Here is an 18,590-nt window from a genome sequence, read left to right as displayed (position 1 = left end):
AAATAATACAATCATTAGTTTAATAAATTATTACTATAATAATATTAGACTGTGATAATATTGTAAAATGATCCAACAAGTTCCAACAGTAATGAGCCATCCTTTTTTGGGTTGTGAAGTACTCTTTTACAAAATATTCATCAAATATTTGTAAAATGTAAACAGAGGATAACACAACTCTATAGCTTTTAACATACCTCTAAGGATTGCAGCAACTTTCTCCTCAGGAGTGACAAATGAGTTTGTTTTTGTGTCAGCAGTCATTTTGGTGTCCTTGACCTCAGTTTCATCCTTGTTGCTAGGAAGGTCAGCTTCTGTGTCATCACCATGGTAGCTGTCGCCAGGGGTTTGCACTATTTTGTTCTTGTTGTTGTCAAGGGAAGTATCATCTGCTTCCTCTCCTTCTTCCCCATTCTCCACTGAAAATAGAAAGCAAAATGAATTAGTAATTCTCTTCACCTTTACAGATATTACTTCCAACTTTGAAAATCCCTTTGTCGGTATGAAACCAGTTGTAGTCTTACACCTACTGTCATATATATTTACTAAACTCAAGTTAATAGATTTTTTTTTGAAAATCTTTAGTTAAGCATAGCTATAAAATCATTTAAAGTTGAGGTAAATTAAGTACAGATTACATGAGATATTAAACTCTTTGGCTACCGTTTTGTGTAAAATGTCAAAGCATTGCTAGGCATTTTAACTCACAGTTCATTCCTAGAACTAGTGCCATGAATATGTAGTTAGTTCGAATAAAGTTGTTTTCTGGTCTAATGTTTTTTAAATGAAAACTTTTCTCAAGGAAGAAATGGAAATATTTCTGTAAACTCCCACTTAAAAATTCTCATGAGATATTTCAATTCACATCATCCCCTCTTTTTGCAAGCAATGCATTAAAAAGAGACCACTAGTCTAGGAAACAATAGCATCCCATGATTGGGTCAAGAGCTCATAAAATTTCAAATTAACTTGTTAAAAAGAAAGGTATCAGATTAATTCAATTTCTTTGAAGCTGAGTATACCTGGGTCCAGGTATTTCCTTTCATGAAAGTTTATGTGTTTTTAATAGAAACAGACTGGAAAAACAAATGAAGCAATTACATCCTAAATTCCACTCCCCTCTAAATCACTTACAGATTTGCTTTCTTTTAATATCTGTATTAATATTAAACTTTGATCAACTTGTATCAAATAAGCATTAAAGAAAAAATAAGTACGAAACAAGAAAAAACTCATACCAGCAAATAGATCACTCCTGATTTTCCCAAGAAAAGACTGACAAGAAAAATCCCCTCTTTGTGGAATATTCAACATTTTTATGATGAAACATCTAACTTCCCTCCTTCCTATCAACTAAAGTCTAATCTTATTTCTTTCCAATTAAATACCACTTAGTATCTCTGTCACTCTATCTGCATCGCTAAATTATTGAACTATTACCATGACAATGCTAAAACCACAGCAGAATGCTTAAGCACCTGAGCAGGTAACGGGTTTTTATCAATACTGCCACCCTTAGCATTAAAGCAAACACACCCTTAACCAATGACAGCTGACAGCTTCCGTAAATGATTTCTACCATTGGCTACCCGATCTCAGCCAATAATGAGACACCTTTAACACACCTGTGCAATCAGAAAATCACAGGATGTTACCTGCATCAGCAGAGGCGGAGCTATCCCAGTAAGCATCCTATCACCTATACATTTCATTGCCATAGCAACCGATATCGATTCTATCCCTGTTAAGGTAAAATGAGCTTCAACATGAGAAATGGCTAGCTAACAGAACATCACGCAGATATAATCAAACTGAATGATCACAAGTTTATTGATTTGTAGGCCTCTAATATTATCAGGGATACATTTTACAAGAGAAATAAGCATCCAGCGAACAAGATGATGTCTTTTCGATACCATATTTGTACCAGCCTATTTAAAATCATGTATGTGTATTTTGTGGTCTGCGGCTTGCCAAACAGCTTCAGTGTTAATAAGTTCATTAAATATGATTGTACTTAGTGACACATATATACTGTTGCATGATATAGTAATTGAAATTACATTACTTTCTTGTTATTTACAAATAATGTGAAGTAATTTGAATTTTCAAGTAGAGGAAAGATGTACTGGAATAGTGTTTAATTTAGGTTTGATAGTTCATATTTGACATCAGCTTGATTAAATTAAACACTGTTCCAGTACAAAATGCATGCCATTTTATTTTGCTTCATGCTATAGTAAGAAGCATTTTCATAAATAAAATGCCGAGTTAGCTTTTAACTTAAGTATGTTTATAAGACAAAATATTTAAACCTAGCAGTATCACCTAAATGTTTCAAGTGCATTCAATTCTACAAAATCTTCTCAACTTCCTATTTTATTCAATGTTTTATAATTATTAAGGTAGATCCTTGTTGACTTAAGACAGACTATTCAACAGCTTATAAGAATGATCCTAACTGTCCTATCACAGAACAAGCCTACAAAATGATGAAGAAATCATTTAAATAAAGAAAATTGCAGCAGCATTTTTTGAGACAGTCACTTCCATATAGGTTCAAAATGGCCAGCTATAGGAGGGTCACTTTGATTTCACACACAAATGTTTTTGTGTTTATTTATTTAATTTAAGCAGCATTTAAGTGAAAATAATAATAATCAGCAAACAATAATGGACAAAGGTCTCCTGCACTTGATAATGAAGATATGACCAGGACGCACTGCTGGGCTTCTCCAAGCTACATGGACACAGTTTTAAAGACAGCCAGCTACTTCAGAAATATTGCAATTAAGGAACAAGACTAAGGCCCATTAGAACATTTATTCATTTTAAGGACCGTTTTGTTCTGGTAAAACAAAGAGGTGACTAACTGAAACACTGGCATTGTTTCAAACGTTGACACAGGCGGATGGTAAGAGGACTTAAGTAGAATTACCACAAGTGGTATTACCTTAAGTGGCAGGAGACACTTTTTACAGCTAGACTTCTTAATGAGAGATCTGTTTAAACAAATGGTTGAGCATTTCAATATGCAGTACAACCTTGTGTATAATCCCTGCCAGCCTCTCTTTCTGATGTAACAGTTTTGTATTGTCCTGAGTCTCTGGACTACATGGTTGTTGTTTCATAATCACAACCACAATCTGGTAGTAAGATGTGAAATTACAAATTGTGAATAACAATAAATCATTTTTTGTTTACTGGTTTTTTTCTTTTTCTGTTTGATGATAAAAATCTTGTTTCAATAAATATTATGACAATGTCCTGAAAAAAGTTCTTCCATGATTTTTTTTTAGACCTCACCGGGAAAATATTATAAAAAAAGTTTACTGGAATTTTATGATTTTTTTTCCTGTTTCGAATGGGATAAATAAGAGCTAAATATTTTTTTCTAAAATTCCAGAACTGGCCTACATATTTTAATATTGACAACTATTTATTTATTTCATAATCACACTTTTGTACAAAATGTGTCTACAAAAAATGATATTAAGACATTTCACTTGGTTGGCTGATTATTCTTTTTCAGATGTCATTACTTTTAGAAGTCCTTAACAAATAAATTGAACTATTCAACTGTATTGAAATATTTCTTTTTCCTTTAATTTGATGTGTGAGAACTTTTGCCAACATGCTCACACAAAAACAGACAAAATTAGGAGTCAACCTGTCCAGAATTCGTGCTTTACCAAATGCTCAACATTGATTTAAATGCTGGAAACTAAATACTGAAAGTTATCCTGAAATAATAAAAGCTATAAGCAGGATCTGTTTTCTTTGTTTGATCTAATCCCTCCTTCACATGCAAAGAAGGGTCCCCGAGGAGGATACAACTTTAGACATAATGGTTCAAACACTAATAATTGCATCCAAAATTATGTCGGAAGTTAAACGGAACCTATATTAAGTGCTAACCACTTTGAAGCCACAATTCAACCAATTAAGGATGTTCCTGTAGGTCCCAATAAGAGAGACTTACTTGGCCCTTTTTGGGAAAATCATAATAAATGAACCTTAAATAAATATATTTGGTAATTTCAGTTTCAAAACTGCATTATATATATTTCAAAAGAATTCTAAGACATCCTACTACAAATGAAGAATTACTTATATGTTATAATAGTATAATGTTATTTAAATTATTAATTACACTGCCAACAATTTAAGTTAATTTTATATTTAGGATTATGAAAAAGAATACCCACACATAGAATTAAACTGGTGATAATAATTCCAACACTGCAGCCGATCATTGTTGAAAAGTCTGTTCATTGCATAGTTAAAACTTTGTATGACATCCATCATTTCACGAAAAATATATGTAATATTGTTACAGTTTTAATATCCGTAATGTTTTGTAATGTTTATGTCTTTTTAAGTAAAAACACATTCACATTCATTTAAGTGCGCTGGAAAAATGAAGCAACACTAGCAATGCAACAAAGAGACTTGTAAAAGTTTTAAAATCATAAAATCCCCAGTGGCACAAAAAATTCAGTTGTCATGGAAACCTGTCATAAGTCGCTGATTCAGTTGATAAACACTGGTGGTTCTCACCAACTAGGTAGACACGCTTACCTAGCTCCCATCCACCTACCGCCAAATCCTGCAGATTGGTTCCCAGCTTATAAGCCAAGCCAACCACTAAAACAAACCCCTAAACAACACAGTTCCTGGAAACCAGAGATCCCTGTGTCTTTGTTCCCACGAGCAGTGTCAAGGTATGAGAAATTATCACAAAAATTCCCGCCAATCTAAGAAACAAATAAAATTAATGCCTAGAAACTCTCCAAGATTATTACAACTGGTAATAACCAGCACATGTGCGCCCACCTTAGACCTTAGAATATCTCTGTGTGCAGACACCTGTGAGACCAAGGGATTTCAGGAAAGGTCATGGTCCGGGGCAAGAGGCCACCCACTAATGAGCCTTAATGGCTTGCATAACACCTTTGAAATGGAACCACAGGTAAACATGAAAGAAAGTTAAGGTACTCTGGAAAAAAATCCACTCTGTTGCTTAGATTTTTAATGCTTGAAGTGTTGGAATGGCATCATGCATTTTGTCGTCTGCACAATGCAGAGCAGAAGCAAAGCTCCTGGAAAGGTGTCATGTTTCCAGGGCTCCAAATGATCAGCTCATTTTCTCACGGTGAAAACAAGTCTTTGAGAATGAAAACTGCTACTGGAAACTTTATGATGGAATAAAGGTGTATGTGAGTAATATTTGGCGGGACCACGCTTGCTTGTCTTTGTCTGCTACTGGCCCAGAAAGGTGCGATAGACTGGCAGACCTAGGCAAACAAAATTTGGTACTACTGAATCCAGGAAATACTTACAAATGTACGTGTTCTTTTAGTTTAATATCTTATATGTTGGAAAACATTTGTAAATAATTGTATTTTTGTCCTTCACATTTTTCCTTAAATATTTGACCTTCAGAGAATAAATAAAAGCAAAAGTGTTAAGATTATACCTTTCAGTGTATTTCTGTTATTCTAAATAACAAATATTTGAGGTATGACAAATCTGAGTACACCTTACATGATGAATGCAGAATATTTTTTTTTATTTCCTTCAATTTTTTGAGAAATGTAAAATTGATACAGCCAGGGAAATTTTCCCCACAGAACCTCATGCCGCCAAAAATAAGGGCCCAGGTCCCTTGTTTACAGGAATCTAGTTGCCCAGGTAACCAGACTGCGGTAATGAATCATGCATTTGAATCCATGAGAAGCTGTTAACATGACATGAACACATGTGGGCTTTAAATTAATTTTAACATTTATTTACATAAACTCCTGGAATGTCCTAGAGAATTGTACACTAGAAGTTGATGGAACAAAGCTGTACCAATTGGTCCAAACAATAAACAAGCATTAGTCCCAATACAGTGTCTAGTATTTAATAAAAGCCAGACTGATTTATTAGAATCTTTACATTTTCTATGGATTTATGCGGTTTTTAGCTGTCCAGATATGGAAAAATAACTTTAAACTTCCGGCATTCTAGAATAAATGCCCTTAATTCAATTCAAACAAGTGTTGTTATTATTTCCATACCTAGTGAAACCAGGTTGTCCATTACTCCGGAAACAATAGAACATAAATACCTACATGTCATGATGTAAATGTACGCTTACATAGTTATGATCAAAATGACTTGAAACAAAAACAACTATAAATCCTAATTTTTGAGCTCTGAATGAAATTGGAGCAACCAAAATGAAACAAGCCATGTAAAATTGCTCTAATTAAACCATGATCAAAAATTCAAAATAAAAACAGAACAGAGCTCACCACAATATATAAGCTATATATTGAAATAGAGCTCTAAATAAAGCAAAAACGTTGTCAAGCTCTAAGTCAAAACAACCAAACCTCTACATTTAACCAACACTAGGTTACTAAAAGAACCATCACAATAAAAAACCTGCAGATTATTCAAACCCAAATAAAAAGCAGGAAAATATTTTTTATGACTCCAACAGTTACTTTTAAATCAAAAAAGACATAAATATACCAATAAAAAACTCTAACTGAAAACTGAATCATCATTTATAAAAAATATTAAATTTTTGCCTCTGATTCAAAACAAGATCAAATTTTAAACATTCCATGTGAAATAGAACACATATGAATCTTTGATCAAAAAGAGACTTACACAGATTCTCTATGTAGAAGCTGGGTGTGGACGTTCTACAGAGAGTTCTTGTTATCGGGCTGAAATCTTCATCTCTTGTACAGCTGACCATTTGTTTGGAAATCTGCTGAAACCGGGCCAGGCTGGCCATTACAAAGTAAGTCACTAACACACCGCACACACACACTGATTCAAAAGTCACAAAAATCTGATACTGGTTACTAACTGTAACACCAGAGTCACTAACACACCAACACAACTAGAATTAAGGTATTACACATCAATCAATTGCTTATGAATAATCACATGACAATTAAAGCAACTTCTTTTTATTGCAGAACTCACAACCAATCAGGTGGGCTCATTTACTTACCATTCCAATCTTGATTGCTTACAGATACTACCTTATTTGCATAATCTCAAATCACATGGCCCAATTAACAAGATGGTGTCATCATTTTGCAAGAGGGGGATTAACAGTCCCAGGAAGTGTCACACTAGAGGACAGTAGAGGATGAGTTCACAGCTTCTAGGTGCTAATACCTGGTACCTTACCTGTGTGTACTTATTGATGACACCTGACAAGATATATGGGAATATGTCTACCATAGATGACTCCAATGGTGGGTAGTAATTTTACAGGTGCCATATAACAAGTATTGTTTCAGGACCTCAATGTAATAAAATTTTAGGCTTTTTTTGAGAATGTCATTTGTATATTATTACAAAATCCAGAAACATGATACATTATGTAAAATGACTTAAAACACAAACATTTCTTCAGCTTTTTTTCAGTTTGTATTAGAAAAAATCCCCCATCTGATCTCCCTTTTCAAGTTTGATAACAATTATAATTTGAGAAAGAATTGAAACTTATAAGCTTATTTCTGCCATTTTTAAGCTTTTTGAATAATTGCATTTTTATGTTGTTTTTTAAGCCAAAGAGATATCAAGTTTAAAATGCACACAACAGTAGTGCCATCTGATATAAGGTATAATATGTTTTATTGATTAACCATGATCTTGGTACTTACAGGTGGTCTGATGTCTGGAATTGGCACCTTGTGACAGTTTATATATCATATCTATGTGTATAAATATACTTTTGCTCACCTATCAAGCACAGGTAACATTTGTTGTCGTGAGGGAGGGAGGGGGGTTGGAAGTGCCTCAAAACAATATGGAACAGAACAATCTTGAAACAAATTAATAGAGTTGTCATTATCAGGGATGGATCCAGGATTTTCTGACAGAGTGTGCACAACTTAGGACATGTGCCCCCTACACCTAAGCTAAACTATGGTTCTTCTGCAGGTAGGCGGGTATCCTAGAATTTTTTGGCTATTTTTAGTCTAAAATGGTGCGTTGTATTATTTAATTTTTATCACGATATTGACACATTTTTTTTACTTGGACAATTTTCGAAGGGGATGGGTGAGGGGTGCGCACCGTCCCAATTACTTTATCTGCTGGTGACGATTAAGTTACTCTATGTAAGCTGACCGATAAGGGTAAAGGTCAAAAACACCATAAAGTGGAAGACTACAGGCAATGTATTGACAGTAACTTATGGCTCTTTTAATATTTTGTTTAAACGTTTGCAATAAATTATGGTAACTTTGTAAGTAAAATATCGCTATATGATAAAGTGAAGTTAAGATAAGCATTTTTTTTTAATCTGCTTTGTACATGTGTTAAGAGCCATAACCATTCCTTGGAGGTAACCAGTACCATCATTGTCGAAGCTCTGAGTGAGTATTGAACCAGGGACCCCTTTTGCCAGAGTATTATATGCTAACCTTACAGCCATTGCCATGAGTTATGTATATTGCAATATTAAATGTGTAGCAAATCAGCAATATCCACTCAACTATTTTACATTCGTGCCAATAGATGCATCACCAACAGAATTCTAAGGGATGCTCAGTGTTATCCTAGTCCTGTTTGGGCCATGGCAGGTTCAAAGGTGGTCCATACAGTACCCATATCTGATGATCCCTAACCCCGTCCCTGTCAAAAACATTCAATATTTGAATGACCGTAATTGAAAAATGTGACAATGCTGAGCAAAGGGCAATTAAACAGACCGCCAGGTAGCAGTCCCCCATCTCTGCAGTTTGATGACCTGTCAATATGAGACCTTAATTCACCGTTAACAAAGACCGCTCAAGCAAAGGGCTCTTACGATTATAACACTGTCAAATGAATTCTGTTGCCATACGCCCGTTCGTGTGAGCAATCTTCGACAAATTGGGGTTTCTTTGTGTTGGATATTCTTAGTCTCCTGGTAAAAAATCTCTTGAAAAATATTTTTTTCTAACCCATGCAGTATTGTTTTTTTGTTATACCCTCAGATCTTCAAGACTTTAAGCAAAGACCATTTCTGGATGTGACACCTAACATAAAAGGTGATGGTCATTATAATACAATGGCTGCAAATTTGGAGTAATTGCACCTTGTTCACGTTTTTCAAATGGTCCTTCTCCATGAAAATTCAATAAATCACGCCTATGCAGATTAAAGACGCAAAGGGCAGCAGAAATTGCTGCACGCGCCCTCTTCAGACTCTGCACACACCTTCTGTATATGGCTGAACTCGAAATCTCTCCAACCCTTTGTGATGGCAAAATAACAATTACAGTAGCACTTTAAATTTGTTTCTTAAATATGCAAATAAACGTTCTATAGAACATCTTCAGGCTCCAATCTGCTACATTTTCGGTACTCTACATGAAAACCTGGCCAAACATGGGAACACAATTTGCAAAAAAGAATCAATTAAAGAAAATACACAACAAAGGGCAATTTGAAATAAAGGCATTTACACCAGGTGAAAATTGTTCCCTCATTGTGTTCTTAAGGACCACCCATTTTAAGAAAGTGAATAAATTTGGTATAAAATGAGCAGCACTCGGCAATAAATTAACAGCTAATTTTAAGGTATTTTGTAGATTTGTTTCCAAACAGACATGGGCACTTCAAAAGGACCATTGTTTTCATTTATACATATTTCATGTCATTTTAGCTTTTTAACAAAATTATGACAATAAACATGAAGCTGCTCATGGCTCTCACAATCATGTGGCCACATAAAACATACGAGAACCGCAATCAATACCTTTACAAAAGGTCAGTCAGTTTCATTACATCAAGTACTTAATACAAAGATACATCGGGATAGGGAAGTGATCACCCATTGTTACATACAAGTACAGTGTAAAAACTAATGTAGTGCCACTTGTCATTAGTGTAATGAGGTGTTCGCTGGTGACATTTAGCCAAGCGGTAGAGTGTATATCACATACCCCCCTCCCTCCTTCGCGAGGTGTTAGCTAGTGACATTTAGCCGAGTCGGAGAGTGTGTATCTGGTGTGTGTCCCATAACCCCCTCTAGAGGATCAACGCCCCAGCTCCGGGTCCTGCCGAGTCAACTGGTCACTCACAATGACCAGATAATGGTGAATCACTGGACCTGACAGTCAACCACTGACCATTGACACCTATACTGATTTGCCCTTTACTTTCTATGTTATCTGTGTCTATTGAACAATTGCTTCCAATCATAATGACATTAACTTGATTTTAGTATTTCTAAATGTTGTCAATGACCAAAGGCTAAGTAAATGTTTTGACCCTACATGATTTTTTTTTCAAATGGTCATAATTTGAATATTATGAAGCCAAGAAATGATTGTTTGTAAACATAAAGCTGCACTCTCACAGATTTCACGCTTTGACATTTTTTTAATTTTTTTTGTTGTCTTGAAACGAGCCAATTTATGTGAAAATGCATGGAAACCAGTGATATAAGACAGCTGACAAAAAATCAGATTGCAGATTTTCATATTCAAGTTCAAAAATTGATGTTTTATGCATTTTTCTTAAACCGTTAGTAACGCTTTTAGCCATAAAACATTATTTTTCGAATGGAAATATGAAAATCTGCGATCTGATATTTTGTCAGCAGTTTTACATTACTGGTTTGCAGATATTTACGCAATCATTAGCTCATTCCAAGACAAAAAATAAAAAAGTTGTCAAAACGGTAAATCTGTGCAGCTTTAATTATCAGAGATATAGAGAAAACTTCCTTGTGTAGGTATAGAAGTGTTATTCATGCTAGCAGGAAGGTCACTACCAGTACTTGTGATAAATATCAAATATCTTCAAAATGTTCTCTTGAACAACAATATTGGCAACAGCATATTGGCACAAGTTTCAAAATACAGCCTTGACGAAATGACCTAGATCAATAACAGTCGAAAAATATCTAGCAAAACTTGGCGATCGCCTGAGGTGCATGGCAGCCATGTTGGAGAACACGAACAAAGACAAACACCAACTCACCTGGATGTTTTTTCTTCCGTTTATCCCCACAACAGCAACTGTAACAACACTTCTTGGTCAACTTTCTAGTCTTCCTGTTCCGTAAATTATACATTTTCGACTCAGATATAAGTCAACTACTTTGATTTCGATGAAAATTAGTCAAATCTATCAAAGACAGGTAAAAAACATGGCTAACAAGTTTACCTATATATAAATTTACCTGCTTCCAGAAGCCAGGTGCTTATGAGTAGCTTTTTAGACTGGAACCCTGAATACATTTTCTAAATACATTCGTATTAAACCAGGTGGAAAAATCAGATGTGGCTATCAATTTATTACTATTGAAAAGTTATATTACTAGATCCATTTTCACTGCTTCATTTTTATGAACAAAGACAACTGCAGATAACAAAAAAAAACATGTTTTTCCACCCAACAATTTCCCTCGAAAAGTAGAACAACTTACTGGCACTTAAAGTTTCAATTTTGTCATTTAGAGGAGCACTTAACACACAGAATATCATTTTTTTTGTATTTTATTTCAGTACCAAATTTTATCATTTTTAGCAACATACCCAGGTACCAGCCTAATAGTTGTGAAGGGAGGTAGAAGAGCGATGATGTTGATCATTACCTGGAAGCTGTTGGTCAGATAAGAACCTCCTAGCCACCCTGCTACTGTATCTCCTTCTGACCTTCACCTTTACCACTTACCAGTCACCTCATTAGGTAGTCATTATGATTGGTGATTTGGACAGCCTAAAGGCTTATCAGTAATTATTGTTTTTATTTGCTGATAATAAGCCCTTTCTGGCTGAATAATTAATAAAGACAATTATGATTTACTGATCAGCACTGTGACATCAAAAAGAGTTTTTTATGATAATGCCAAAAACTATGTTCCCTTTCAATTTAGATATGCTTCTATTGTATTTTCCATCATTTGTTTGTTTCTAATGACCTACTATTTAAACATACACACACATTTTTATTTTTAATTAGAAAATGGTAGAACATTTTGCAAACACCCTTATAATGTTTAATTTCATGTGCCATTACAGTCATGATTAACCCAATAAAAGTAGTTTATTAGAACAATTATTCTTATTTCTGACAAAGACATTTGAAATACTTAAATAAAGCCTCAACCCTAAGAATGTGAACCCTGAAACTACCTTGAAGACCTGTGAACTGATGTATAACAGGTTGGCCCTTGCCTGGGCTTATCAGCAATGCACACCTTTCTGATCGCTGGTCAGATACCCTCATTTCTGGTACAACGTTCTAAAACTGACAGGTGAGGGGATGGTTGTGGAATTTTATGTCAATAGAGAATTTATTTTGAAAAGTGAGGCTGAGACAGCCATTAATTTAGCCAGACAGAAAGGTACACTTCATGTCATGCTGAAAAGTCATCAAAACTCAGAGGGAATTTGGAAAAAATGGCATTGGTTCTGACCTATCAAAGTTCAACACAATTTATTTCATTAATGATATGAGAATGAAGACAGCTGAGATTAATCACACTACAATTAATATTCAATGTACATCTTGTCATTTAAATCACCTAGGAGGCACATGTTATGTCTGTCATAGGTGGGGCTATTATCAGGTGATTTCCTAGATGGCAGAAAACATTACCAACATACCCCAACCCTGGGGTCCAGCAGCAGGGGGTTCCTAAGAGTATGGCCTCAAATCTTGGGTAATAATCGTATTTTGTAATAAAAGCAGCTATAGCCTAGTTGCCAAACTGTTAAATGGAGAAATTTTTTACTTATATTTATGTATAAATTTAGTGGTGATAATAAATATAATGATATTGTCAGACACTTTTGTAGACATAAATATCTGAATTTGTTTTTCAAAGGCTTATCAGTACATTGCTTTTGCAACATTGCAAACATCTTTGATTTGTATTAAAGTGCAATTATAATTTATTTCATTGATAAAATTGTGTCCTTTCTCTGTGTAATTCGAGGTTTATTGTGGAAAAAAGTGAAACAACACAAGGAAAGCCCAGGCAAGGTTTCAGGAATTTCTTGAACAACTTTTGCAGCACTTTTTGACAATAGTTTTGCTCCATAACTGCAGCCTGTGTGAAATGTCTACATTGTTTCTTCCATTCAAGAATTTCACGGAAAGTACAAAATATCATTTTAAAAAATTCAGACCTATTCTAGTTTAAACAAAAAAAATCTTAAAACAATTGCTTCTTCTCATCATGAAGCCATGCTAGTGGTACCTGACCTGGCCAAGAGATCATGTTCATGGTAACCTGGTGTGGTCTTCCTGTGGTAACACCTGACCTTAACCTCTGTTTGCATTTATAGTAAAATGAATTGTTGTTTTAATTGTTTATAATAAATTGAGTTTTCTCAGGACAGGTGTATACAATTAAAAATTGTGTTTATAATGATTAATAGCTAAAATTCTAAGAACAGCTATGGCAGTGAGATTTAAATTAATGGTCTAATTTGCAAATTGCCAGAGATAATTTCAAAATGAGCAATAAAAATTATGAGTCAAATGTTATTTTATTGAGATCCAATAAATAGTTTAGTTTCTCTTGTGGTCCATTAATTTTTCTATATTTTGGAAGTCCAAAGCAGTGGCTATGAATCATGTTCCCAAAAATCAAAATTCTTGAAAATATCATGTCCTTTTATGCTTTGTATCATAAAATCATTAATTCTTGAAAATATTATATTGTTTTTTTCTGCTTTGTATTATCTAATCAAATAAAACGATGAGCCCTGTGAAAGTTCTGTGTAAAATCTTGATCTGCATGACAGAAGTCCATTAGAGTTTTCCACCATGACTGCAAGTAATTACAGTTTCTGATAATTGATCTTATCCAATAAAATTCTGCCATCTGTCCAGGATTTTCTGACTCCCTTACATGAGATTCCCTTAAAAAAGGACCAATTAAGGCTTCTATAGTACCATCCTATTCACATTGCACCAATGAACATAATTGTCTAAAAACTATTTGTATATATATGTTTAACTGACTAATTTTACTTTTAAACTTTGAGACTGAGACACTGACTGACTTAAGACAAGTTTAAAGTGAATGGTCAGTTGACTGATTAATAAACTGACCCCCTGATTGAAAAATTCATAAATGGTTTATTATGAGTAAAAATATTTAAAGGATGCATAATTTCTACATATCATATTAATTGTTCATAAAACTATTGTCCTAACTAGGAAACCAGGAAACTTTTCTCATTAGAAATGATTAGAATCATTAGATAATTAGGTAATATGTATTATGACTTGAAACCAGGATATACATACATTGTGCAAAACCACCTCATACAGGCTTGGAGTTTGAACTTCAGGAAATGAGCCACTTGAGTTGGCTGGCTTGTATTCATGTGAAAAGTTGATCAAATATGGTATAATATTCCAACACCTGGGTCACATGATTATATGTCAAGAGCATTGAATGTGTTTTATTTATATGTAAGCTCATATAATTGATATGTAGCTTATAACATGTACATTTTAAAATTGAACCAGTTTGATGAGGGCTCCTGTCCTAATTTTCCACACCTGGGTTACATACAATATTTGTCACAAGACTTTTGTTTACTACTTAAACACTTTACTTGAAAAAATAGCTCATGTACTTTCATCTTAAGTTATAATATGATTTATAATATATGCTGTATTTATTACTCATAATGTAAAATTACTCATACCTTTCTTGATTATATTTAAACCATGCTTATTGGCTTCAAATTTTGATACATACTTTTGTGTAAATTATTTCAATATGATCTGATTTTCATATACTTTTATGAGTCTAATACGCCTTAAATAGTATGGAATATACAATACCTATATTATTTCTCATCTTCAAACCTTTAAAATTTAAAAATGTTTAAAACAAGTTTATTGGCCCAAATATGATGACAGTCCTGTAACATCTTCTATCAAACAGAGGCAAAAATATGTTTCAAAAGATGAATATGTTTCAATTAATTAATTATAAGCCAAATAATTTTTGGTGCCTAAAATTCATGAACTGTGTGTGTTATACAGTATAAATACTGAATCTGTACCTGGCTTTATTGAAACAAAGCCTGCCAGTCCCAAATAAGTCTTCTACCAAACAAGGCAATGCTGATGTACCTTCAATTTACTATGATTGATGTGCCCATATCTACAAGCCTTATATCTCTGAAAGCAACAATATATTTTGCAGTAATGTTGTTCCAAGCATCACCAAAGGCAAACATCAATAGTTCTCAATATTTCCCCATCAACCCATTGGCCACTTCCTGAGAAACTTTCTGTGACATTATCATAATTTCTCCTCATTCCTCTAGAGCAGTTTCTTGTAAAATCAATACAAGCTCATTTGCATTTTCTTAATAGAAATGGCCTTTCTTTCTTTGTTAAAACTAAATCCTAATAAATCGTTTACAAAAATATGAAATGCAATAATTACTTATGAAGCTCAATGTCTGGAACGGTCCATACAGATTACAGAATAAAAAACACTTCAAAAAAATATAATACAAAGCAATCATTGACATAAAAAAACGTCCACCTATGTCCAAGGTAAGGCTGTTACCTTTCCCTTATTTATGGGCCTGTGCAGACATAATTCTGAGTTTTGTTGACATAAAACCCTCACTAACATGTGTTTTTAATCAGTTTGAGCATTCAAAATGTTCGTAATTTCTAAATTGTCAAACGATGAAACACCTAGTGAGTTTGTATCCCTTGATTTTACCCCGACGAGGTAGAAACCTGGGAAAATCGCGGACAACTGATTAAATCACCTAAACATGAAATTTTGTGGGAATTACTTCAATGAGACAAAAATTCTCTCGCTGGAACTCATTATCTTTTAAACTGACAAGTAAAACTTCAGAATTTTCACGGCAATATTTACCGTCCGGGCTACCGTGAATTTGACCTTTAATCAAACGATGTGCATAAACACTCATTTTGTTCTCTTTACAAGGTTATTTGTTGACAAAAACAAGTGCACCTTTTCATAAATACCATATGAAATGCTAAGCTTTAAGATATTTACAAGTGTATACCATGAGTAGATCTCGTGAGCGCTCAGCATCCGTCCGCCATTATGGAAAACTTAACATAATCATCTGACTTACGCACCCTATTGAGGTTAAATATTTTTGCCATAATCTCTGTTTACCTTTACCTTTAAACGACAAAAATTGCCAGAAAAGGCTTATAGAAATGTATGAAATTTCATTTTATCGAATATGTCATTATTTCCCGCCAAAAGATACATTAGGCAAGCTCATCAACTGAAATTGCTCCTGACGCGTTTGCAGGTGGTCGAAGGTAAAACGATCACGTAAAACTCACGTAAATATCCCATTTCTTCCAAATTTGGTCAAATTTCACTTTATATCCATAAAAGGTCAATTTTTACGTGTATAACGTTTAAAAGAAATGACAACTTACTGTTTTTTCGTCTCGGATTTTTCTGTTTCCGACGCCCGCACCTGACTCCTTCCATCATTTCAATTGAATTGAGAAATATTCCGACCTGAGTTGTTATCATTGCGCATGACATTGGGGAAACGTGCGACAGCTTCCGCCAAATAATCCAAATGTCAGCTTATTGTAATCATCGAAATTTACCTTTTCACAATCGTACGTGTATCATATTGTGTAAAGGTTACAGAAACAATTTAGTAAATGGTAACACATCAGCATCCCGGTACTTTGGATCAATTGAATGGCTGTTTAGTGAGCGAGTCAATGTCATTATCCATGTTGGCCGATGTTAAAGTGGTCGCCGAGAAAATACAAGGATATTAAAGGAAGACCAGGTGCCTTGAATTGGTTTTATTCGTTGTGATGTTGCAGCCTTGAATATTTTGTCCAGACTCTATCGTGAAATTTGAGTTAGTCAAATCTCAACTAGAAATTAGCTTATCAATTTAGGGTTGTCCTCTTGCAAAGGTGGGAAAGGTGTGCTGGTTTCAATTAACGTGGCCTGGGTTTTATCTTTGAAGATAATTTACTTCGGTTGCTCTTGAGGGCCAATTAATGCAATTGGATAGCATTTTGATCATGCTAATGGAAACTGATTGCCAGAATAACGACTTTTATCGTGTCATTATGTAAAGGTATGGCGACAGGTAATTTCATGGCAACACGTTGTCACGCGAGAGCCTTGCTCGCATGTGAGTCGTCAAAACAGACGGTTTAACTCAAAACCGCCTATTAAGATCGTAACCATGTAACCTTTGAAAAGATAACACACAAAAAGGCGAATTTATAATTCATTATCTGTGAACATAAAGAAATACCTTGAGGTTTTTGTTACCTTTTCTGATATTGCTGTACACGTTAGTAGCCATTTTAAAACAATGACGTAGATGATGACGTCATAATAATTGGAGAGGTGTAGAGTACCTGTACAAGGTAAGTGCATACAAAATCGATGTGTGTATTTAAATGTTGATACATATAATTCTCTAGAGAGAATTTTTGTGCTAAGAGAATTTTTGCAATTCGATTTTATAGTAGGTATTTCTATAATAAGATTATGAACATGTTAATTTAAAAACGAATGTTTTATTGTTTTCGTAATTCTTGGCGGTTCTAAGGGGGAATCAATTATACAATGAAAACAACAGCGAAAAACACAGCAGTTAAGTATTACTTTTAAGATGGTTAATACATAAGTGTTCTTGCTTTCGTGACAGTCTACAAAATTGGATTCACTGTCTAGACAAGGCAAATAAGGTACATAAACATCATATGTAAATGACCAACGTGACATCAACATGCGGTCAACCAGCATTTTCTTCAACAAAATAAAGTTATTATTTTAGTATAGCAAGATATACTGTATGTAAGAATATGCTGTGCTACACTGTGCTACACTGGTGATGACTAATGTGTGACAAGTATCGGTTTTTGAAAAGCACACTTTTAAGCATACATGGAAAATACCACAGGCGGCAGACCCCAGTTACGTTGACAACTTACCGACCCTACGGCCACGCCCCTTCCCCACCCACCGAAAATAATAGTAAAAAAAACCGTTCTATTCTAATGACCACAAATGATTGGAACATGATTGGTAATCACAACCATCTATATATCAAGCAAAAAATTAACTATAATTTCTTGTTCAGTAAAATATAGCTTATATTGGGGAAAATATTTTCATTGAATTTTTCGTTGATATTTAGGGGTTTTTTGCGTAGCTTCATCTAGGCCTTGTAGCCCTGGGTCTAAAACTTTTTTGAAAAATGATAAAATTTAAATAACCAAAAATGTGCAAACACTTTGAACAATTGTTTGTTTTATTTTTACCCTGGCAAGTTCGGTGTTGATTCAAACTACGTGCAGAGTGTATATTACTTCGTTTTATTGTAATCATTGCAAGTATAATTGCGTGTGTGTAATGCACTTATAAAAGTCCTAAAACTCACATAGAATCATCGGGTCAAGTTTTTTAGGACCTTGCTACGCCCCTGCTAATGATCATTGTTTTTATCATTTTGAGAGAGAGTGTGTGTGTGGGGAGGGGGGCGTGGCCATAGGGATGGGGTATGAATTAAATAATATTAACAAAAATAATCGGGTATTGTATGCTATGACGA

General features: G+C 34.2%; 1 protein-coding gene across 3 annotated transcripts in view; it reads right to left on the bottom strand.

Moving 5' to 3' along the window:
* The window catches only part of LOC128234774 (zinc finger E-box-binding homeobox 1-like), a 28,857-nt gene extending 12,144 nt beyond the window's left edge, over nt 1-16,713 (bottom strand). For 2 of the 3 annotated variants that reach the window (XM_052949276.1, XM_052949279.1), the window contains exons 1-2: nt 16,432-16,713; nt 198-419 (exon numbers count right to left, since the gene is read on the bottom strand). In XM_052949276.1, the coding sequence (XP_052805236.1) occupies nt 198-419; nt 16,432-16,543 (334 nt within the window). In that variant the 5' untranslated portion in view covers nt 16,544-16,713. Of the gene's footprint in view, nt 1-197; nt 420-4,208; nt 4,501-16,431 lie in introns of those variants that run through there. The other variant, XM_052949277.1, reaches the window with a different exon arrangement.
* Nucleotides 16,714-18,590: the final 1,877 nt, after the last annotated feature.

Source organism: Mya arenaria, chromosome 5, assembly GCF_026914265.1.
Source record: "Mya arenaria isolate MELC-2E11 chromosome 5, ASM2691426v1".
Taxonomy (NCBI): Eukaryota; Metazoa; Mollusca; class Bivalvia; order Myida; family Myidae; genus Mya; species Mya arenaria.
Note: the sequence above shows the minus strand (reverse complement) of the source record. Positions and strands in the feature narration are given on the sequence as shown.